This window comes from Tupaia chinensis, unplaced genomic scaffold (genome assembly GCF_000334495.1).
Source record: "Tupaia chinensis unplaced genomic scaffold, TupChi_1.0 Scaffold000272_1, whole genome shotgun sequence".
NCBI classification, from domain to species: Eukaryota; Metazoa; Chordata; class Mammalia; order Scandentia; family Tupaiidae; genus Tupaia; species Tupaia belangeri.
In genome coordinates, this window is record NW_006159754.1 from 1,573,027 (window position 1) to 1,598,247 (window position 25,221).

Consider the following 25,221-nt stretch of genomic DNA (forward strand, 5'->3'; position numbering starts at 1 on the left):
TGTCCTTCCCCCCCCCCGCCATTATTTAAGTTGAAACTATTACACACTCCTTAGTGCCACATCTTTTCTTTGGTAGCATTAAACCCAGATATATAGTTCCATGTATTTGACTGATTATTTGATTATTGTCCTCTAAGTTCACTGAGGTTAGAGACAAGGCTGATTTTCCTCCAGTGTTCAGTGTAGGGTCTGAGAGGTAGTTTCCTTCTTTCCTACCCTTCCTCTGCTCCCGTAAGGAATGAATCGATTTATTGGGGTCAACTTTAGAAGCATTTAGTTATTATTATTATTTTTTTAATGTAATCTAGTTCTACAGATGTTTCATTTGCTTTTCTTTGGAGAGGTTTTTCACTATAGGGTGCGTGCGCTCTCCAGACAGAGAGAGACAGAAAGCGAGACATCACCCCCCAGAGGGGATGGCCACACCGCAATCCCTTCTCCTCCATTGTCCTCTCAGGATCTTGGGCATGCACGCACACGCGCTCTGCATGGGTTTTAAGCCACCAGGTCCGGGACGTGAACCGTGGTCGACTACGTGGGAGTCCAGCGACATAGTCATTACACTAACAGCTGGTTCCCTCATTTGCTTATTTAATCTTGAACTTTATTCCCACTTAATTGTTTAGGATGTTAACAATTGAGGGCTTAGTAAATGAAGGTCTCATTTAATTAGTTCTCTTAATTTGAGGAATTATAAATATATAGATAACACCTTACATTTCCAAGAATTTTAAATTTAAACGGAATGTTCATATTATTATTTTATATCAAACAAATAGCTGTCCTGTATTCTGGTGTCTCTGTTTTACAGATTAGGACGCAGATTCAGAGATGGTAATGTATCCAGGGTTCCAGAGCCAGTTACAAACCCAGGGCTGCCTCTGAGTTCATGCCCATGCCGCTGCACCGCCTTTGTCTCACTGGGGAGAGTTAAAGTTTTCAGTTTCTATTTATAAAAGTTACATATTTATTTGTCGATGGTTTTATGGCTTTATTTGAGAGGGTAAGATATTATGTCCTTTTACTGCTAATGGTATATAGATCAATGAAATGTTTAATGGTTTTATTAATGTTTTGACTGAAAATTTTTTGTGTTTTAGAAACATTTGTGATATCTGAGTCTTTGTTAGAAGTAACAAGGTGCTCTCCATTTTCTTTCTTTAGTCCGAGGATCAGAAGGACTGTACATGGTGAATGGCCCCCCACAGTTTACAGAAAGCACAGTGTTCCCAAGGTACGGTGTATTTCGTCGAGTGATATTACTGGGCACATTCAGTGTATTCTGAGTTGTTTTTATTGTTGGTACATTTTGAACAACATAGGAAAAAAGTACAGCTATGTTAGTTTCTTAGGAAATGTTGTATATTATAGAAGATAGAAATAATTCATTTTCTTTCTCAAGGGAAACAATCTTCAGATTTGCAGATAATAACTTAAGCCTGTTTAAAGATGGAGGGAAACAATACTGAGAAAAATGTAGACACCAGTGTAATTGAGTTTTTTAACTTTTAGAATATGTTGTCTTAGAGAATGAGAAAAACTTGGAAATGTGTAAAACCAAAAACCACTGCCAGTGATTTTTGTGAAATCAGAGAATGAAAAAGGCATCAAAAAGGAAGGAGATATGAATATATGAACATAAGCTTGGTAGATATGTTTTGTCCAAAAAGAAAAAAAAATAGAAGGATAAATCAAAATTAGTAAAAATGATTACCTAGTGGGAGAGTGAGTTACAGGATGCAGAGGACATAGCTGTGAGTGAACTTTGGTATATACATTTTTGAGTTTGGACCATGTAATTGTTTTAAGTAAAAATTTAAATCAAGATGAAAAACTGAAACAAATAAATCTAGCCTTATATCAGGTTGGTGGCATAACCATATGAAGACCTGCAAAATTGTTAAATGCATCTATAGTTTTATTATTAATTATAAATTGATATTGTTGGGAACAGCAGGTGGCATGGTGGTTAAGGTGCTGGACTCCCACATGGCTGACCACAGTTTTAGTCCTGGACCTGGTGGCTGGAAAATCATGCTGAGTCATGCGTGCATGCCCAAAATCCCAGGAGAAGAATGGAGAAAGGATTGTGATGTGGCCATCCCCCCTGGGGGTGATTTCTCACTTTCTCTCTTAGTCTCTCTCTGGCGAGTGCATCATCCCTATAGCAAAAATATTCAACAACAACAACAAAACCCTGAAAAGGCATGGGAGCAGTGAATATCTCTGCTCACAGATGTGATCTGTAAATACTGTTCTTCCTAAAAGAAACCAGTTCCTTGGAGAAGCAGTCAATTCTAGGCCTAGGACAGAAAATGTGCAAGTTGAATTAGGGACAGAAAGCAGGGAAGCTGTAAAAGACTTGAAGGGGATCCCATCAACCTACAATGGGACAGTTTGAGCATTAACAATTATGACAAAAAAGATAAAGCATGTTGAGTACATAAATACTCAAAAAATATTCCTCCCCACCCAGCCTTATTGGTCAGCGTTGGTGAGTGATGGAGTCCTGGTTTGTTATTTTGAAGATTGATATGCAAAGGGGAGGAATGGAGCATTTTCTTGCCTTTCCTGTATACATTATTTTTCACATTACCCAAATAGGTCATGAAGAACTGCTCTGTATAGGATTCCAGTCAATAAATGCACATGGAATGATGGGATTAGACAATCACCATTTCGTAATGCCAAAGAAATCATAGACATAGGCCGGTGGTCCTCAGACTTGGACATGCATCACGATCATCAGAAAATCTTGTTAAAACCCAGATTGTGGCTTTCCCCCCAGGTTTTCTGATTCATTAGATAAAGGGTGGAGCCCAGTAATTTTCATTTTAACAGATTTCTAAGTGATGGGAAAGTCCCCACTTCAGAGCCCCTAATCTAGGCAGATGATTATCAAAAGATACGAAACCTTATGTGCTGTACTCTTAGCTAATTGGGAGGCTGGGGCAGAGAGATCACACCACAGTGAGACCATGTCAGAAATACCTATCTTTTGGCTTTCCATTTCGTCTCTTCCTCTCTCATAAAATAGGAGGCAAAATACCGAAACCATTAGAAGGTCCGTTGAGGACCGGTGATGGGGAGCTTTTTTTTTTTTTTCCCCCATGTTTTTGCCATGGGGCATGTGCACTTACCAGAGAGAGACAGGAAAAGTGCTAAATCATCTTCCAGGGGTGATGGCCACACTGCAATCCCTCGTCTCCATTCTTCTCTTGGGATTTTGGGCATGCGTACCTATGTGCCTGGCATGATTTTTAAGCTACTGGGTCTAGGGCTCAAGTCGCAGTCAACTTTGTCAGGGGGTCCAGTGCCTTAACCACCATGCTACCTGCTGGCTGTGGGCCCCTGATGGGAAACTTTATAATCATGCTGACCTCACATCTAGTGACTAATTTTTTTTAAGGTCCAGTTCTTTAGAACTTTGCTATAAGAAGACATGAGTTGAAGACCAGCCATATTGGCATCACCCATCAGCCAGTGCTGACAACTCAAGTCACCCAGATTAGTGAATCAAACTATCCTCAGATGATTGTCTGCATTTTAATGTTGAGAAGCATATCTGGAAAACAGTTGGTTGCAAATTGTGTGATACATGTTATTAGATTGTGCAACCTCAAGGTAGCAGGAGTGAGGGGAACGGGAAATGAAGCAGACAAGGAGTGGAAGCAGTGTAATGGAGGTTCACTAAGCTGACCACAGACCCATGAAATACAGCTGGTCGCTTGGTTATGTATGCAGACAGTCTCTAGAGACACCGTATGAACCACTGTGCCTCAGAACAGTGTGTTGTGAGAAGGAAGGATAAATCTGCAGCCAGAGCCTCTTTGTTTCTTTTGGGCTGAGTGTGAGTGCTGTTTACTTTTCTTGCTGCTGCAGTGGGCGTGATGGAAGTGACACAGAAATGTGATCTTCACTCCTGGACAGTCACAAGCAGTGGTGTTAGGAGATGAGGGTGCCAGGTCTCTTCATGGAATACTTGAGACCTGGGATTAGGGAAGGTTGGATGGATCCGAGGAGCCACAGGCTGAATCCAGTTCAATCTCAGTATTACCAGGAGAACAGGGAGGGATCAGCCAATGGCATGATGGTTACATCACTGGACTCCCATGTAGTCCACAGTAGACCCAGCAGCTTAAAACTCACACCTGGCATGTGTGCATGCATGCCCAGGATCCCTAGAGGAGAATGGAGAGGGGATTGCAGCATGGCCATCCCCCCAGGGGGTACTTTCTCACTTTCTGTCTCTAGCGGAACTTTTAAAATATACAGATATCCAATCCAATACAGGTCATTAGATGATAGAAAGGAGTTAATTTTGTGAAATAAAGGCAGCATGGTGGTGATTATGGTTTCTCTCTCTTTTTTATTTTTTTGTTACAAATATCCTGATCAGTTAGAGATGCAAACTGAAGTGCAGAATAAAATGATAAGATCTGTTTTTTTGCTTTAAAATATTCTGGCATTTGAAATAAAAATGTGGAGTAGCTAAATAAAATTGACTTTAAGCTAATAGTTATTTTAGCTTGGTCATTGGTACATGGGTGGAATATTACAGTTTTCTGTATTTTTGTGTATATTTAAATTTTTTCATTAAAAAATGATTCTAAAAGGAAATAGATGAAATGTCCCAATTGCTAAGGTTAAGAAAATAATTGAATTTTTTTTTTAATCTTATAAGCTTGGCTTTGTTCATAAAAACACAGTTCTAGAATGAGTTATTAAAAGGACAGTTCTGGACTGGCCCCATGGGCTAGTGGTTAAGGGAGCCAGATCCCACATGGCCAACCACACAGTTAGAATCTCAGCCCCAGGGCTGGCAGATGGCATGGTGGTCAAGGATGCTGGACTCCCATATGGCCAATAGCAGTTTGAGTCCCAGACCTGGCAGCTTGCTTTCTCACTTTCTCTTTTTCTCTCTCACTTGCTCTCTCACTCTATCTCTCTCTGACCAAATTTAAACAAACAAACAAATAAATAAAGTTAAATAAAATAATTCTTAAAAAAAAAAAAAAAGAATCTCAGCCCCAGCAGCCTGAAAAAACATGCCTGGTGCCCTGTACCTACTCCTAAATCCCGACAGAATAGAGAAATGTAGAAGGGATCGAGGCATGTCCACAGCCCATTGGGGTGGGAGTACTTTCTTTTTCTGTTTCTCTCTGGCAGTTGTATGTGACCTCTTGGGAATTAAAAGGACAGTTGACAGTTTATAATCATTGAGATAAAGGGGTGATTATTAGAGTCAAAATGAGTTTACTAAGAACAAATTGTTTCAAACTTATCTCATTTCCTTTCTGAGTAGACTTTCCAGATACATCAGAATAATAGCACTGTTCACATGATTTTAGCAGAGGATCTGAGACATGAGAAAGTCTTTGGGTTGGATGATGATGACACTTGTCATTGGTTAAGAGCAGTGAAGTCAGCTGATTATGAGTTGATTGTTAGTTTGAAGGAAGGATTATTGGTGAGTCATAGGATCTTGTTCAGATTGCTTAGAAACAATGTCTTATAATTTACACATTACATAAATCTGAAAGGAATGACTAATGTTTTAAATCAAGATTTAAGTAGATCTCAGTAGACTGGGATTATGAGCTAATACCTGACTGGAACAAGATGATTGTAAAATTCTGCCTCAAGGTTCAGAAAAGAGTTACGTAAGTGTAGGATGAGGGACATCTTAGTCAAAGCTGTTTATGTGAGTGAAAGAGAGATGTTTCCTTAATTACAGACTAAGTATAAGTTGTTCTGAATGTAGTACGGATATCATTGTAAGGTGAATTAGTGAAAGACAGTGTCCCGTTTAACTGGGATGTATTGGACAGTTCTCGGTATATTTATTGTAATTTAGCAGTTTAGATGACTTATAAGCCACCTTCTCGTCTAATGCTGTGACTGCGGTATGTGTTTCTGCTTGGGCTTTCATTATCACTAGGAGATATATTCACAGTCGCCATCTCCAGCTGAGAGATACAGGACTTAAGAGTTTTGATCACTTCATAGATATTGCTAAGAAGTCTCATTTCCACAGATCTGTTTTTCTGTAGAACCTTGCAACGATGTTTATTTGATGTGAAGACCCTCTTATTGTTATACTTTCTATATGAAAAATTGATGGATGGTCATTGTCCTTCAAATCCTGGGGCATTTATTGGCCTGTTGCAAGTATTTTATTCACTATTGTTTTGTTATTGCAGGTAGGTCTAGGGAATTCTCTAAAGTCTCTGTAGAAATATTTTAATCTTAAGCTCATAGCTGACAGCTGGTATCTTTCACATACAGTTGTTTCCTGTTTCCAAACAAACTAATTATTTACCCAAAAGGGCTCTGTTTCTCTCTTAAGATTGATCTGTTGGTATAAAATCAATTCTCAGCTTACTTGGCAGTGGTCATTGACATTGCATTTTAAGAGATATTTTGACTGACAGAAACATTTTTGAAGTTCTTTTTTTAAAAATAATTACTTTATTGGGACCAGCAGTTAGCGTAATGGCTATGTCGCTGGACTCCCATGTAGTAGACCGCAGTTTGAGTCCCAAACTTGGTGGCTTAAACTCATGCCGGGCGCTTATGCATGCGTGCCCAAGATCCCGAGAGGAGAATGGAGGAGAAGGGATTGTGGCATGGCCATCCCCCTGGAGGATGTGGTGTCTCGCTTTCTGTCTCTGTCCCTCTCTGTCTTTCTGGCGAGCACACACGTCCTACAGCAAAAACTTCTAAAAAAAGAGAATACTTGATTGAGCTTATTTACTTTTTTTTTTTTTTTGAGGGTTTTTTTTTTTTTTTTTTGCTGTAGGGCGCGTGTGCTCGCCAGAAAGACAGAGAGAGACAGAAAGTAAGAAGTCACCCCTGGAGGAAGGGGGGTGACCATGCTGCAATCCTTTCTCCTCCATTCTTTTCTCGGGATCTTGGGCATGCACGCACATACGCCCTGTGTGAGTTTAAGCCACCGGGTCCGGGACTCGAACCATGGTCGGCTACATGGGAGTCCAGTGACAAAGTCATTACTCCAACTGCTGGTCCCCTACTTACTTACTTACTTTTTTTAAAAATGATTATTTTCTTAATCTTATTTATTCTTCCATTTATTTTTTTATATTTGACCAGAGAGAGACAGAGAGAGAGGGAGGGAAAGTGAGAAAGCCAGCCACCAGGTTCAGGACTTGAACCATGGTCAGCCATGTGGGAGGGTATAGAACCTTAACCACCATGCCACCTGCTGGCCCCTACTATTATTACTTTTTAATTTGACCAAACAGAAACAGAGAGAAAGAGAAAGACAGTGAGAAAGCAAGCTGCCAGGTCTGGGACTTAAACTGTGGCCAGCCATGTGAAAGTCCAGTGCCTTAACCACCACACCACCTGCCAGCCCCTTTGGAATTATTTTCTGAAATTTGTCTAAGTTCTTAGTCATTAAATTAGTAGTGGAATTGTAGACTAATTGATTTTTTGAGTAGTATTAATGTTTATTAATTTAAACTTTTTTTTGTCATTTTCAGGGAATCTGGGAAAAATTGCAAAGTCTATACCTTTAGTAAGGATGGGACCTTGTTTGCCTGGGGCAACGGAGAAAAGTTAGTATTCATTTATATATCATTGTATTTTATGTGTCTTGAGCATGAACATGATTGGCATTATTTGAGTAACATGTATTTGGATGTCATTAATAAAGTTCGTCTTTTAGTGTTACAATGTGGTAAGATACTGTCCAACATAACTTCCATAGAATACCTTCAGAGTTGTTAGTGCCTATATATGTATGCCATGACTTGTTTATCTAGTTTCTTAGAATATAAAATTAACATGTGAAAAACATGATTAATACTAAAGAAGCTGAAGAGGTTGTTTTTAGTAGTCCTCTTAAATTATTGGCTAGGCTTTCTTCATTTCTGCATTGACACTTAGAAAATAGTTCTCTTCACTTGTTTAAGATTTAGACTATTGTTAATCATTGCTGTTAAATCAATGACAAGTGACTACAGTTATTACTATTTATATTGCATATAAAAGTATGTAATTTGCTCAAGAGAATGTTTAGTATAATCTATTAATATATTACCTAAAATTTGGAATTAAAAATTGGTCTTAAAAAGTTTATTATTTTTATTAAATACTTATAATTTACCTAGGAAATCCCTCTCTCTTTTTTTTTTTTAAGGAGATTTTTGCTATATGGTGTGTGCGCTCACAGAGAGAGACAGAAAATGAGAAATCATCCCCTGGGGGGGGATGGGCATGCCACAGTCCCTTCTCCATTTTCCTCTTGGGATTTTGGGTATGCACACACATATGCCTGCTGAGTTTTAAGCTGCTGGGTCTGGGACTTGAACCACGGTCAGCTAGTGGGAGTCCAGTGACCTAACTGCTATGCCATTTGCTGGTCCCACTTCTCTCCTTTTTAATTTTCTGCAAGTCATTATATTTCATTTCATAGACTAGAAAAATACCTAAATAATTTGCTTGGTTTAAAGTTATTTTTGTTGTTTTTAACTATTTAAAATATGGTTAGGTTTTCTTTCTTTCTTTTTTCTTTTTTCTTTTTTTGGAGAGGTTTTTGCTATAGGGCGTGTGTGCTTGCCAGAAAGACAGAGAGAGAAAGAGAGACAGAAAAGTGAGAAATCACCCTTCGGGGGGGATGGCAATGCTGCAATCTCTTCTCCTCCATTCTCCTCTCTCGGGGTCTGGGCACGCACGCACACGTGCTCGGCATGAGTTTAAGCCACCAGATCTGGGACTCAAACCACTGTTGACTACATGGGAGTCCAGCGACATAGCCATTACGCCAACTGCTGGTCCCATAGTTAGATTTTCTAAAAGGGGAAAAATATTTGCATTAGTTTAAAAAGTATATTAAAATTTTTTTATAGTAGTAATATATTCTTAAGTCTTTGAACTATCAAGTCAGATCAGATTAAACACAATTTAAAAAAATTAATTACTTATAAGAATTAGTTGATGTACATTTTGTGACTGTATGTAGCTGGCAGAATTAGCTTTTATAACTTAAAAGATTAGTCAGTATAATATATCAGGTCTTTCTACAGTGTTACTAGGCAGTCTGAATCTTAGCTTCAAAGATAGGAGGTATTCTCAACTCTTTTGATGTAACCTATTTTTGGTATTTAAAACATTTTTTAATCCACATTTTAGTTTATATTATTTGAGTAATGAGTCTGTAGATATTTACTACCTAATGGAATATGCTGTATTTCTTTTCATTGTCTACTTTTATTTGAGGTATTCCTTATTCTACAAGCTAAGAGTTTGTTGAGTAAGTGTACTTTCATCTCGGCAATTATTGTTAATGATTTTATGTACTTCATTCATACACCTACTTAGTCTTCTATTGGATTAACTCTAAATCTTAATATGCTGCCATATGTATATCCATCATTTTAATAGTTTTCAACGCCAGGTTCTAGCATTTATTTCCTTAAAGTACTCTGGCTACGTGGTATGTATGAGTCTAGGGCAGAGAAGCAAATGTAGGGTATTGATTGTGTTTTGTTGTTTGTGTTTAACTAAGAAACTGTAACTGATCTTTCCTTGAATATGTTTTTTAGTTACAGTAAGAACCCTTCCTTAAACTAAATGTGACAATTAAAAATTAACAACAACAAAGAAGCAGAAAAGCCTTACATAATTCTAAAATGTGTTGTTTCTAGTAAGTTGTAAAGAATCTAGTGACAGTATGTATGTGTGTTTAAACAGCATGTGATGCTCTTTCTTACTGATAGCTGCTTATCCTAACCCCAGTGCCTTCCTCAAACCTGAACAGAACAAAATTACTTTGAACAATTTCTGGAGTAAGATGACATTATTTTTTTGTTTGTTTTTACCTTAAAGAGTTTAGTGTAGAACATAAAAATAAGTCAGACCGATTTCAAAGCTTGGCTCTGGCATTTATCAGTAGTATGACCTTGGGCACATCATCAAATGATTGATTATTTTTTAAGGCTAAATTTAAGCACTTGTAAAATAGGGGTGATTACACTTTAGACTGTTGTGAGGGTTATATGAGAAAAAGTACGTAAAGTGGTTAGGCCATTGCATGGTACACAGGAAGCATCAATAAATGGAACTGCTTTTATTGTGCAGTGTTCTCATTTTTTACCTTCTTTTACAATAAATCTTGGAGTTATGTTTTTTGGAGACTGCCTCTGAGATGGTGACAGACATCTAAAGCCTCCTCACTGATTTTCCTAGCTGCTGTAGCTTTCATTTATTCAAATTAAAACAGACACTTCTGCCTTTCTCTCCAGCACCTCTTCTCTCTGTTTAGTTTGGTCTTAGCTTCTTTGTGTTCACTTAAAGTGCTTGCTTGCTTCCCTTCAGCTGAAAGTAGATCACCCATGCCTCTTTCTGCTAATTCTATATTATTTCCCCACACTAGCACTGTATAGGGGCCTTTTAGTGAAACGCACTTTTTTTCTTTTTTTAAGTTAAAGTGTTTCCTGGCTATTTTTAGAAGTAACTTAAAATTGCTCTTTATGAAAAATAAAGACTTTGGAGGAATCTGTGTTTGAGAGGAGGTATGATTGTTTTGGTTGGTGCTGGTTATTATATTGCTGAAATAATTTCTTTTGAAACCAGAGTAAATATTATCAATGTCACTAACAAGAGACTACTGCACTCCTTCGACCTCCCAAAGGCAGTTTGCCTTGAATTCTCGCCAAAAAACACCATCCTGGCAGCGTGGCAACCTTACACTAGTAAGTATTTTCCCATCATAAAAATACTCTGACAAGACCAATTAAATTTAGGAGGTTTATAGCCTTAGAAGAAATCAGTTAGTCTTTATAAGAGTACATAGTGTTCATAAATATTTATTATCAATGGTGAATCTTGTACTCTCCAATGTACTGAAAGTAATTTCAAGATTTTATAGTTAGTAAAAAAAAAAATTTGTTATGAGATAGAGGAAAAGCAAGGAAAATTTAGAAAGTAAATAACTGTTGGACAGAGAAGCTCTCCGAAGATTAAGAATAATAATGACTTTTAATATCAAAACGTTTTTATTTTGTTTCAGTTTTAGGTTCTTGCCATAGGGCATGTGCACTTGCCAGCGAGAGACAGAGAAAGACAGAGAGAAAGTGAGAAATCACTCCCCCAATGGGGATGGCCATGCCAGAATCCCTTCTTGTTCATTCTTCTGGGACTTTGGGGCACGCATGTATGTGGCATGATTTTCAGGTTGCCAGGTCCAAGGCTCAAGCTGTGATTGGCCATGTAGGAGTCCAGCACCTTAACCACTTTGCTACCTGCTGGCCCTGATGTAAAAACATTTTAAATAATCATTATCAGTGAAAGAAAGTACAACAGACACATTTAAGAGATGTGTATGGTATGATGAAGAGTAGGAAATGGTGTGCTATTTGCTGGTATATTTAAGGATATCTAATGATAATGTATAATCAACACTTTGTATAGCTGTACTTCATGGAAGAATACTAAAATATTAGAAACTGGTAATAGCTTTTTTTTTTTTAAGAATTATTTATCTTTATTTATTTATTTATTTATTTATTTATTTTAACTTGACTACAGAGGGACAGAAAGAGAGAGAGAGAGAGAAAGCAAGCCACCAGGTCCAGGACTTGAACCGTGGTTGGCCATGTGGGAGTCCAGCAGCCTTCACCACCACAGTTTGGTCTTAGCTTCTTTGTGTTCACTTAAAGTGCTTGCTTGCTTCCCTTCAGCTGAAAGTAGATCACCCATGCCTCTTTCTGCTAATTCTATATTATTTCCCCACACTAGCACTGTATAGGGGCCTTTTAGTGAAACGCACTTTTTTTCTTTTTTTAAGTTAAAGTGTTTCCTGGCTATTTTTAGAAGTAACTTAAAATTGCTCTTTATGAAAAATAAAGACTTTGGAGGAATCTGTGTTTGAGAGGAGGTATGATTGTTTTGGTTGGTGCTGGTTATTATATTGCTGAAATAATTTCTTTTGAAACCAGAGTAAATATTATCAATGTCACTAACAAGAGACTACTGCACTCCTTCGACCTCCCAAAGGCAGTTTGCCTTGAATTCTCGCCAAAAAACACCATCCTGGCAGCGTGGCAACCTTACACTAGTAAGTATTTTCCCATCATAAAAATACTCTGACAAGACCAATTAAATTTAGGAGGTTTATAGCCTTAGAAGAAATCAGTTAGTCTTTATAAGAGTACATAGTGTTCATAAATATTTATTATCAATGGTGAATCTTGTACTCTCCAATGTACTGAAAGTAATTTCAAGATTTTATAGTTAGTAAAAAAAAAAATTTGTTATGAGATAGAGGAAAAGCAAGGAAAATTTAGAAAGTAAATAACTGTTGGACAGAGAAGCTCTCCGAAGATTAAGAATAATAATGACTTTTAATATCAAAACGTTTTTATTTTGTTTCAGTTTTAGGTTCTTGCCATAGGGCATGTGCACTTGCCAGCGAGAGACAGAGAAAGACAGAGAGAAAGTGAGAAATCACTCCCCCAATGGGGATGGCCATGCCAGAATCCCTTCTTGTTCATTCTTCTGGGACTTTGGGGCACGCATGTATGTGGCATGATTTTCAGGTTGCCAGGTCCAAGGCTCAAGCTGTGATTGGCCATGTAGGAGTCCAGCACCTTAACCACTTTGCTACCTGCTGGCCCTGATGTAAAAACATTTTAAATAATCATTATCAGTGAAAGAAAGTACAACAGACACATTTAAGAGATGTGTATGGTATGATGAAGAGTAGGAAATGGTGTGCTATTTGCTGGTATATTTAAGGATATCTAATGATAATGTATAATCAACACTTTGTATAGCTGTACTTCATGGAAGAATACTAAAATATTAGAAACTGGTAATAGCTTTTTTTTTTTTAAGAATTATTTATCTTTATTTATTTATTTATTTATTTATTTATTTTAACTTGACTACAGAGGGACAGAAAGAGAGAGAGAGAGAGAAAGCAAGCCACCAGGTCCAGGACTTGAACCGTGGTTGGCCATGTGGGAGTCCAGCAGCCTTAACCACCACACCACCTGCCAGCCCCAATAGGAGCTTATTTTAAGAAGCATTTTCTAATAATGTTAATATTATTGAATAAATCAATGTTAATAGTTAATTGTTGGGTTATAAGATTCCTGGGTTTTGTTCTTTCAAGAGACATGGACTCTAATGAATCTTATTTTTTCTAAGCAAATGAAAGGAAAATTGAGAATTAATTAACAATCATGAATAGTTTTATGTTTTTTGATGATATAACAGACACAAGCTTTCATGATTTGATCCATTTGACAATGCATGTAAAACTTAATGAATAAAAAGAAGTCTCTTAAGTATATTTAAAATCTGGAGTAATTCATTTCAGAGATTCTGGGCTTTAGCTCAAGTAGCTGTTGTATCATTATATTGTTAGGAATGGATGATTGGATGATTAACTCCTAGGCTAGAGAGGGAAGTTGATTTAAGGAAACCCTTTTACTGGATTTTTATAATCAAAATTGTTCAATTTTTTTCTTAGAAGCAGATCTTTTCACAAATGTTAGGAGATAATTATTACAAAAATTTATTTTCTTATTGCAGCTGCTAAAGATGGCACAGCAGGGATACCGAACCTACAACTTTTTGATATGAAAACTGGGACATGTTTAAAATCTTTTATCCAGAAAAAAATGCAAAATTGGTAAATACATGCTTTCAAGTACTAATTGTCTATACATTATTTTAAATATCATTATTGTTTAATATTCATTTCTCTGATACTGATTTTTAAAATAACTTATCAGACCAAAATCTATAGATATTTAAGGATTTCACTGGTAGGAATGTAAGTAAAATTTGACTTTTTTGTTTAGTATTTAAATAAAATGAACTGTATTTCTATTGAACGCATTGATTAAAACTATTAGTAACTGACTAGATATCATATTTATAAGGATTTTTCTTAAATAGTAAACAGTATGATAAGCTTTAGCATGCTAACATGATGTTACATATTGTCTAAATTATTTTGTATTCTCTCTTTTTGACATAGGTGTCCATCCTGGTCAGAAGATGAAACTATTTGTGCTCGAAATGTTAACAATGAAATTCACTTCTTTGAAAACAACAATTTTAGTATGAAAATTATGAATTTTTTTTTTACTATGAATATACAGTTTTCATTACCTTATGGTATCACAGAGTTCTATTGAATACTGTTGATGTATTAATAAATAATTGTAGTTATATTAATTTACATAACTTTATAAGCTTAAGCGCCAATGAAGTTGTGTAATATACAGCTTTTTTTTTATTTTAAGAGATTTTTGCCTCAGGTTGTGTGTGCTCCCCAGGGAGAGGGAGAGAGACAGAGACAGTAAGAGGGAAAGTGAGAAATCACACACCACTGCCACTTCCTGGTTGGGGTAGCCACACTGCAGTCTCTTCTCGTCTCGGGATTTGGGGCATACATGGACACGTGCTGTGCCTGATTTTCAAGCCACTGGGTCCAGGACTCAACCATGGCTGACCATGTGGAAGTCCAGTGACGTAACTACAGTGCTATCTGCTGGCCCCAACAAAGCTTTTCTTTTCAAATGACATTTTTTTTCCTTAAGAAATTTTTGCTGTTATTTAGTAATTGGTTGTTAGGTTAAGACATTTGTATACCTATTCCTGAGTTTAATTACTACTGAAATTCTGTCACACAAATCTTTTAAATGTTTTATTGTGTAGAATGTCAAACACAAAATAGAAATCGTATCCCTGTAACTATCAGCTGATGGGCAATCCTATCTCATCCACACATCTATCAACTTACATCTTTCTTACTAAGCTACCACAATGCTACACGTCATGTAACTACCAGTAAATATTTTAGTATATTTCACTGAAGTTCAGCACCCTTAATTTTTTAAACTTAGCCACGATTATCACTATTTCACTATTAGCACAGATCATGAAATACCTGATCAGTGTTCAAATTTCTTTCTTTTTTTTTTTTTTTTTTTTGGAGATGTTTTTGCTATAGGAGGCGTGCGTTCACCAGACAGACAGACAGAGACAGAGAGACAGAAAGCAGGAAATCACCCCCAGGGGGGATGGCCACGCCGCAATCCCTTCTCCTCCATTCTCCTCTTGGGATCTTGGGCACGCACGGACACGCGCCCACCGTGAGTTTAAGCCACCGGGTCTGGGACTCAAACTGCAGTCAACTACGTGGGAGTCAGTGACAGAGCCATTACGCTAACTGCTGGTTCCAGTGTTCAAACTTCTAATGAAATTCTCTTTGCAAATTCTCTACTTTTTTTTAAAACTCGAGATCCATGGCTGACCCCATAGTTTAGTGGTTGGGGAAGCTGGATCCCATATAGCCAACTGTATAGTTTGAATCTCTGACCTGGTGGCTTGAAAAATGTGCCAGACATGTATGTATACATGCCCAAAATGCCAAAAGGAGAAATGGAGAAGAAATTGGAATGTGACCCTACTGTGGGGCGCTTTCTCCCTCTCCCTTTCTCTGTGTCACTCTCTGGGGTGAGCAGACACACACACTGGCAAATTAAGAAAAATAAAATAAACCCCCAGAATCCAAATAAGATACTGCACATTGCAATTGATTGGAATAACTTTTACTTTATTATTATTTTTTTAATTTTAAGAGCTTTTTACCTTAGGGCATATGTGCTCACCAGAGAGAGAGACAGAGACAGTGAGAGGGAATGTAAGAAATCACCACCCCCTAGAGTGGGGGGATGGCCACGCTGTAATCCCTTCTCCTCCCAGGGTCTTAGGGACACATGCACGTGTGCTCTGTATGATTGTCAAGCTCCCAGGCCCAGGACTCGAACTGCGGTTGGCAATGTGGGACTTCAGTGATGTAACCACTACACCATCTGCTGGCCCTACATTTTGTTTTTAATCTATAGGTTCTATTCCATCTCTTTTTCTCTTCTGTTAATAACTTATTTAAGAAATAAGATTATTTGTCTTGCCTTAGTTTGAATTTTGCTTTGACATTCAATCCATGGTATATTTTAACGTGTTCAGCTGTCCCTTATATTGGTAGGTGTTTGGCTTCAGATTATTCATTTTCTGGCAGGTGAGGGAAATACTGTATTAGGAAGATTGTTTGGTTTGTGTATCAAGCACTTATATGTGGTTTTCTTTCATTGTGTAGAGTTAGCTGATATTTATGTTTAATACCTAGATACATTATTGCACGTGTGTTGCAAATTGGTGATATTCTAATTTTTCTCCCACTTTATTCATAAGTTCTACTACTTCTATGAAGAAAAATTCCCCTATCCACTGTTAGGTTACTTAGTGGTTCATTTATATAGAAAAGGCAGAATAAGTATTCCTTCCCCTATTGTTTTATATATAATGCATGTTTAGAACCCTGTATTATAACCAATTAGATTTTTCCCCCATCCTAAATGAAACATGGATATAAAGTATATGTGTTTCAATTCATTGTAGTTACCATTCTTGCTGATGCTCAAATTGCATCATTGGCTGATTCTTCTTTTTCTTTTTATTTTAAATTAATTTATTTTACATTCATTCACTGAACATCATCATAGCATACAAAATGCGATTTTCCATCCAGAATACACTGTATAGTGGCTTAATCATACATGTTATTGTCAACAAATAATTATAATTTTCCATTTCTTGTTTTGTATATATAAAAATTTATTTTTTCCCTATTTCCCATCCTCCTTTCACACTGTCTCTGGCATCTACAGTTGCTTTCCATTCCTCCCCCCCATTTTATGATTCACAAAATATCTTAATTAATCAAACTCCTTTCAGTAGCAAGTTCAGCTGATATATACATATCTGTGATCACATGTCTGACTTTAGTCATGAAACTGTGAGTAGAATGAGTATACTATACAGTAGCACCTAGATGAGGCTATATAGCTTACTGTGGTCATTAAATAGGTATTTTTAAATGTGTTTTCAGGAAAGGCAGTTTTAGCTTTAATAAATAAAAATCAAAAAATGTTAAGAGAACTTTGCTTTAGACTTAAAACCAGGAAACAGGTTAGGATTATGTTCAAATAGTAGGTGCATGAACCTATCAACAGCTCGAGAAGATGAAAATCCTTAAATCTGTCAAACAAAGTATAGAAGAAAATCAGTAATGTTTTAGTCAAAAGTCATAAAATCCTATTTTACCAGTTCAGTCTCATACGCTTAATCTATCTTTTGTTGTGGTCTGATCTTTCCATTTAAATTCTGGAAGATAACATTCAACTCCAGACTTGTCCCTACCATTAAGTTGGCCATTTTTTTAGTTGTTTTTGAACTCTTATTTTGGCTGATTATTCTTTAATGACTTCTTTGCTGTATGATAAAAGAAGCTGTTCTAGGATTATTTTTGTGTATTTCCTTCCAAGCCTCTAGAATTAGCCAGTTCTTTAAGAAACACTGGTTTCTTTTAATGGAAAATGTTGTTTAAAAACCACGATCTGGGCTTTTTCATTCATTTACTTTAATTTGACCAGAGAGAGACAGAGAGAGAAGGGGAAAGTGAGAAAGCAAGCCACCAGGTCCAGGACTTAAAGTGTGGTAAGCCATGGGGTAATGTCCAGCACCTTAACCACCATGCCACCTGCTGGTCCCTCTAGGCCTTTTTAAGAGACATTTTTGCTATAAGGGCATGTATGCTTGCCAGAGAGCCAGAAAGTGAGCAGTCACCACCACCACCCCCGCCAGGAGGGATGATGGCCATGCCGCAGTCACTTCTCCTCCCTCCATTCTCCTCTTGCGATTTTGGGTACGCACGCACACACACCACACCCAAAGTGAGTTTAAAGCTGCCAGGTCCAGGACTTGAACTGCAATGGACTACATGAGAGTCCAGCAACATAACCATTATGCTATATGCTGGTCCCTCTAGGCCTTTTTCTTTAAGGTATACTAATGATGAGTTCATACTGATAGTTTGATTGAGATGAAAGACTATAAAGTTTTTATTTTACCTCTTCTACATATCTGTATTGCTTCTGTCAATGCCAAGACTTCTGTTTCCCTGGGATACCAGGGGGTGATAGTTTGAGCCTGTCACATGAGTATTCATGTGCTGTGTCCTGCATTATCCATATAATAATTCTTCGAATAGCAACACAGTAGTCCCCCTTAGCCACTGTTTCACTTTTCCTGGTTTCATTTACCTGGTCTATTGTGGTCCAATAATATTGAGATATCTTGAGAGAGTGAAAGGCCACATTCACATAACTTTTTCAGGGTATTGTTATGGTTGTTCTATTTCATTGGGTTGTCAGAAAAGTCATGACGTGCTTTTTCTGTTTTTCTATGCAAACAACCCAATAGTAAGTATGTATGTATAGGGAAAAACATAAAACAGGGTTTGGTATTGTCTGCAGTTTCAGGCTGTCACTGGGGGTCTTGGAATGATCCCCCGTGGACAAGGAGGGGGCTCCTGTATCAACAATAACACTAGTAACATATTACTGAAAAACGTTTATTTTTTCCATGAGAGAGTAATATATATATATAGAGAGAGAGATAGGCTTCCCAGTAGGGTGTTCATGCCCTGGTCCGCTCATAGCCCCAGCCATTCTAGATCTTAGGTGTGTGTGTACCCCTCACATGCATGGGGAGGCCTCAGAAAACAAACCTGAGACCTTCCCATACGGGTCCAGCATTGCGGGGTGGGATGTTACCACTCTGCTACCTTCTAGCCCCTGAAAACGAAGAAAAAAGTTTATAGGTTGTTTTGTCTTTAGGATATTCCATTGTGTACTTTTGAGTATATTAGAATAAGGATTAGTGACTCTGTTCACATGTACCAAAGGTAATGTGAAGGCAGATTCTGAGTAGTAGCCTGTCACTATAGCCATGTACTTCATTTTCTTGCTTTTGAGACTTGCTCCTACGTCATTGATTTTGGGTTTCTTGTTTTCTTATCTCCTTGTGAGCATGCCAAAGGAAAAGGAATCACCAGTTTGGCAGTGTGGTGTGCAGCCTTTAAACACTTACTGATTTCTGACATTGAGCGAAGAAAGACTAACAGCAGCTCTTGATTCTATTAACTAGGCTAGTAGTATCGTTAGTAGCGTGAGTTCTGCCTGCCTGGAGTAAAGCAAGCACGCAATAAATATCAGCCATCACTGCTGTTGTGATAATCAGTATCGTGTGTTTAGCAGTGTCACAGAAATTTCATACCCACGCCAGGCCAAGGCTGACCTCTCTCATCTAATGAGCTTGACGACTACTTTATTTCGGGCCAGCAGGTGGTGTGGAGGTTAGGGCAACTGGATTCCACAGGGTCAGTGGGGCAGGTAAGAGTCCCAGACCCTATGGCTTGAGAATCACACTGGACACCTGTGCATGTTTGCCCAGAATCTTGAGACTGGAGGAGAGGGGGTTATGGTGTAGCTGTCTCCCTTGGGGGATGATTTCTCACTTTCCCTCTCTCTCCCTCCCTGTCTGTCTGTCTCTCCTAGAGTGCACACATACACTATAGCAAGCTGGAAAATAAGAGAGAAAATAGTGTGCTTGTTTCAGTGGATACAAGTGAAAATATTCTATTTTTAAAAAGGACTTTATTTCAGAGGTTAACAGAAGATGACTGACATTTATTGACTACTTACCATATGCCTGGCACGTGCTCTTAAAATTAAGCACTGGGAGGCCAAATCACTGGGGTGTGGCAGTAATGCATGTGCCCTGCAGGACTGGAAGCAAGATGGCTAAGTGGGGTTTGTATCTCCCATTGACCCAAAAACATGTTGGGCACTTGCATCGGTGCCCAGGATCCTAAAGAGCTAGAGGGCTGGGAAGGGCATTGCTGCTTGGCAAGACTCTTACTTAAGGGTGCTGTTTTCTTGCACACACACTTGTGCCTTCTGTCATTAAAAAAACCAGTCAAGTCTCCCATCCTGTGTTTGTGTGTGTGTGTTGTTCGCCTCTCCCACATGAGACTATAATGAGAAATATCAGCATGTATTTACAGTAGCCTTTTATAATGCATTCAAGAGTTTAGCAAGTTTCTGTTGGCTTCTCTCATCAGTCTAACACCATATACTCTTTTTTTAGATACAGTTGCAAATAAATTGCATTTGCAAAAAATTAATGATTTTGTATTATCACCTGGATCCCAACCATACAAGGTAATTTTCTGCATTGGTTTGTTTCTGTGGAATATTATGTTTAAACCTTTTGCTAGTTTGTATGACTGTAAAAACACGAGCATCTTCGTTTATATGCTTCAATAAATGAAACGATTTATGTCTGTATCTTAGGTGGCTGTCTATGTTCCCGGAAGTAAAGGTGCACCTTCATTCGTGAGGTTGTATCAGTACCCCAACTTTGGTGGGCCTCATGCCGCTTTAGCCAACAAAAGCTTTTTTAAGGCTGATAAGGTTACAATGCTGTGGAATAAAAAAGGTATGATAAATATGTTATTCCGCTTTCTTTATCAAGTATTTTAAATTAGACTTACCAAACCTGTGTACTAAGAAGAATGTATGAATGCTTACTTAATTCGTGTTTTAAATCTAATTAAAGTTTTTACTGTTATAGCTACTGCTGTGTTGGTAATAGCTAGTACAGATGTTGACAAGACAGGAGCTTCTTACTACGGGGAACAGACGCTGCACTACATCGCAACGAACGGAGAAAGCGCTGTGGTGCAATTACGTGAGTGTCTCGCGGCCATCCTTTGATTAAAACAACCACAGGAAATAGAACTATGTCATAAGGATGAGGCAATCTAAATTCTTGGTCAAGTGATAGAACCCAAATACTTTTGACAGTATTTAAGATAGAATTCCTCTTAATTAAGAAACTTTAAATTATCCTTAGGCATTCCCTATTTTGACAGAATCCAAGTTCATTGAATTAAGCCAGCATTTGAGCAGGGAACTTCCAGAGTGGGGTCATTGCATTATTATGACAGCAGGTTGATTTAGTAAGCTTAGTACTGTTTTCAGCATTGTGAATAATACCACTTCATCTATTTTTTTTTTTCTTTTTCAGTTTGCTAGAGGCACACGCCATAGAGAGACAAAGAGAGAGATAGAGAGGGATAAAGCACCTTTCAGTGGGACATGGTCACACTGCAGTCCGTTCTCCTCTGTTTCTTCTTCCTGTTGGGATTTGGGGCACACACATATACTTGGGATGTTTTTCAAGCCACAGGGGCTGGGATTTGAAATGTAGTTAGCCACGTGGGATCCAGCTCCCTTAACCACCAGGCCATGAGACTGGTCCTCATCTTGGTTTTACTGGATGAGCTAAATTAACAGTATTTTTTTTTCTTTTGGCTATAAGGCACGTGTGCTCTCCAGAAAGAAAGAGACAGAGTGACAGAAAGCAACAAATCACCCCCCAGGGAGGATGGCTACGCCATAATCCCTTTTCCTCCATTCTCCTCTTGGGATCTTGGGCACGCACGCACATGTGCCCATCGAGAGTTTAAGCCATCGGTCCGGAACTCAAACCGCGGTAGACCTCATGGGAATCCAGTGACATAACCATGATGCCAACTGCTGGTCCCAACAGAGTCATTTTTAAATACTGATAGCTCCCTCATTTTTTCATTTTGAATTGAACATGTGTTAAGTAGGGTAACATTCTTTTTTTTTTTTTTTTTTTTAAAAATTTTTTATTTAACCTTTTTTTATTTACTTTTCATTTGACCAGGGAAAGACAGGCACATAGAGAGAAGGAAAGTGAGAAAGCAAGCCACTGGGTTCAAAATTTGAACTATGGTTAGCTATGTGGGAGTGTCTAGCGCCCTAACCACCATGCCACCTGCTGGCCCAAGTACGGTAACATTCTTTACAAAAATATTGTGGAGGGAACCAGCAGTTAGTGTAATGGCTATGTCGCTGGACTCCCACGTAGTTGACTGCGGTTCGCGTCCTGGACCCGGTGGCTTAAAACCCACGCCAGGCACATGTGCGTGCGTGCCCAAGATCCTGAGAGGTGAATGGAGGAGAAGGGATTACAGCGTGGCCATCCCCTCTGCGGGGTGATTTCTCGCTTTCTATCTCTCTGTCTGTCTCTGTCTGGCAAACGCACATGCCCTATAGTTCAAAATAAAAAAAAAACCTCTCAAAAAAAATATTGTGTATTCCTATTGGAGTTAGAAACAAAACAAGGATAAGGATGGGTCCCTTTTTTCTTAGCATTCTGAAATAATCTAGTCAATATAAATGGTCAAGAGAAGTAAGACATATCTAATTTTGGAAGAAGAAAATGGAATTATCTCTGTACATTCTGATACTGTGAGACATTAAAATGTAAGGCAGTTGTAATTAATAGTTTCGTTCTGACTTATAGCTGATCTGATAAGTCAGTGGAACAGAACAGACTCCAGAAATAGATCTGCCCTTCTATAGGCATTAACATATAATCAAATAAGCACTTGAGTCAGTAGAGAAAATATTGATCGTTTAATATATGGAACAAAAAGTTAATATCGCTGCCTCTTCACTAAAATAAATTCTGGCTGAGCCAAAAACTGTACACCTAAGACTTGGGAGAAACTGAAGTTCAGAATCAGTATAACCTTTTTTTTTTCTTTTTCTAATTCTGGAGTAGGGTTAAGACCTTCTAACCAGGACAGGAGTTATAAGAGTAAAAAAAAATTAGGGAACCAGCAGTTAGCGTAATGGCTATGTCGCTGGACTCCCACGTCGTCGACCGCGGTTCGCGTCCCGGACCCGGTGACTTAAAACTCACGCCAGGCGCGTGTGCGTGCGTGCCCAAGATCCCGAGAGGAGAATGGAGGAGAAGGGATTGCAGCGTGGCCATCCCCCCTGGGGGGTGATTTCTCGCTTTCTGTCTCTATGTCTCTCTCGAGTCTGTCTGGCGAGCGCACACGCCCTATAGCAAAAAACTCTCCAAAAAAAGAAAAAAAAATTATAAGTTTGGGGGCCAGCAGATGACATAATGTTATGTCGTTGGACTTTCACATGGTTCACCATGGTTCAAGTCCTGGACCCGGTGGCTTGAAAATCATTCCTAGCATATGTGCCTGCATGCTCAAGATACCGGGGGAAAATGGAAGAGAAGGGATTGCAATGTGGCCATCCCTGCAGGAGGTGATTTCTCACTTTCCTGCTTACTGTCCCTGTCTCTGTCTCTTCCTCTGGCTAGTGCATGTGCCCTATGGCAAAAACATCTAAAAAAAATTATAAATTTGAATATGTAAAAATCATAGATTTCTACATTGGGGAGAGAAGAGAGCCTATAAATTAAGTAAAGCAAAGAAAACATAAGGGGCTTTTTAAAAAAAGAAGACAAGTTTAAAAAAATTAATTTTATTTATCATTATTTTTTAATTTGACCAGAGAGACAGAACAAGAGAGGGAAAGTGAGAAAGTGGGAGGCTAGAGCCTTAATTACCATGCCCCTTGCCGGCCCCAAGGGAATTTTTTTTTTTTTAAAGACAAAGGATGATGAGTATGAGTAAAGGTTGTCTGGCTTGCTTACTTTCTTTCTTTCTTTTCTTTCTCTCTGAGAGATTTTTGTTATAGGATCCATGTATACTCTAGACAGGCAGAGAGAGAGCAAGAAATCACCTCTGAAGGTAGATGGCCGTGCTCCAGTTTCTCCTTCATTCTCCTTTTGGGATATTGGGCACACACACACACACACACACACACACGCCCACCATGAGTCTCAAGCCACTGCGTTCAGAGACCTGAAACACATTTAGCCATGTGGGAGTCCAGCACCTTAACTACTATGTCATCTGCTAGTCCCAGATTTTCTTAATATATCAAGCAAGCCAAGAAAAAAAAAAAAACCAGTAACTTAAGAGAAAAATAGGCATGAAACAGTAAAAATTAGTCTAGAAAAAGAAATTAAATTACTTATAAATGTATTTACTTCTAAGTATATTGAAAGATGCCTAACTCATAATTAAACAGAAAAGAAACAAGATAACAAATTTTCACTTACTAGATTGGCAAAGATAAATGTGGAACTATATGGGAGGGGTGAGAATGAGGGGGAACCTGCACCATCATAACCTGATAGGAATGTAAATTGATACAGCTCCTTGAAGAGCATTTTGGTGGTACAGTACCAAGTACATGCATATGCCCTCTGACATATCAGTAGCAATTTAATTCCCGCAGATATATTTGTGAGCACTCACAGTGGAGAGTATGCAGCAAGGTTTGTAGTGGAATACAGTACAACTGCAGAAGAATGAGGCTGATGTTGATTGATTAATTGATTACTGTAAGGCACATGTACTCACCAGAGACAGTGGGGGAGAGGGAATGTGAGAAACTACCCCCTGGGGAGAATGGTCATGCCGCAATCCCTTCTCCATTCTCCTCTCAAGCTTTAAGGCATGCATGCACATGTGCTTGGTGTGATGTTCAAGCCACTGGGTCTGGGACTCAAATTGCACAGTTGGGCACGTGGGATCTATCCACCTTTACCTCCATGTCACCTGCTGGCCCAGAATGAGGCAGATTTTAATTCACTTAGTGGGAGAGTCCCTAAGATACAGTGTTAAGTGAGGTAACAGAGCTCTAGAACTTTGTCATTTGTGTATATTTAAGACAGAAATGTTTTATTTCAACAAAGGGTTACATTAACAGAGGTTACATTTGTGGAAATAGACCTGTTTTTGTAGGGTGTTTTTATATAGGTTGTATTTTTATTACCACATGCATATATCAGGTTGCCAGAAAAGTCAAATGCGTCACGACTTTTCCGACAGCCCAATATTACCTCTTCTCCCAAGATTGTTTACTTAGGGGCCAGCAGGTGGTGTAGTGGTTAAGACAGTGGACACTCACATGGTCAACCTTGGTTTGCGTCCTGGACTTAGCAGGTTGCAGTTCATGCCAGATTGCATGTGCTTGCATGCCTAAAATCCCAGGAGGAAAATGGAGAAGAAGGAATTGCAGCGTGGTTATCCCTTCTATTAATGATGATACATTAATCCCCATAGTGTATGTAGCAGTATTTTGATTTTAACATATCTTAAAATTTTTGTAGTTTTTAAATACTGTTTGATATGATTAGGATTGTTATGTGTTTTTAACCCTAGTGCTGATGAATATTATGGCACCATAGGTTTATAACTTGTGCCAATAAATACTTTTTTTTTTTTTTTTTTGAGAGATTTTCACTGTAGGGCGCGTGCGCTCGCCAGACAGACAGAGAGACATAGAGACAGAAAGCGAGAAATCACCCCCCAGGGGGGATGGTCACGCCGCAATCCCTTCTCCTCCATTCTCCTCTCGGGATCTT

At 38.4% G+C, this 25,221-nt stretch overlaps 1 protein-coding gene across 4 annotated transcripts in view; it reads left to right on the forward strand.

Annotated features, from left to right (window-relative positions):
• EIF2A (eukaryotic translation initiation factor 2A) overlaps positions 1–25,221 on the forward strand; it is a 43,371-nt gene that overhangs the window by 2,277 nt on the left and 15,873 nt on the right. For all 4 annotated transcript variants that reach the window (XM_006149729.3, XM_027772366.1, XM_014588284.2 and 1 more), the window contains exons 2-9: positions 1,165–1,234; positions 7,506–7,580; positions 10,600–10,718; positions 13,564–13,663; positions 14,015–14,097; positions 20,035–20,108; positions 20,241–20,385; positions 20,521–20,637. In XM_006149729.3, coding sequence (XP_006149791.1) covers positions 1,165–1,234; positions 7,506–7,580; positions 10,600–10,718; positions 13,564–13,663; positions 14,015–14,097; positions 20,035–20,108; positions 20,241–20,385; positions 20,521–20,637 — 783 coding nt within the window. The remainder of the gene's footprint in view (positions 1–1,164; positions 1,235–7,505; positions 7,581–10,599; positions 10,719–13,563; positions 13,664–14,014; positions 14,098–20,034; positions 20,109–20,240; positions 20,386–20,520; positions 20,638–25,221) is intronic.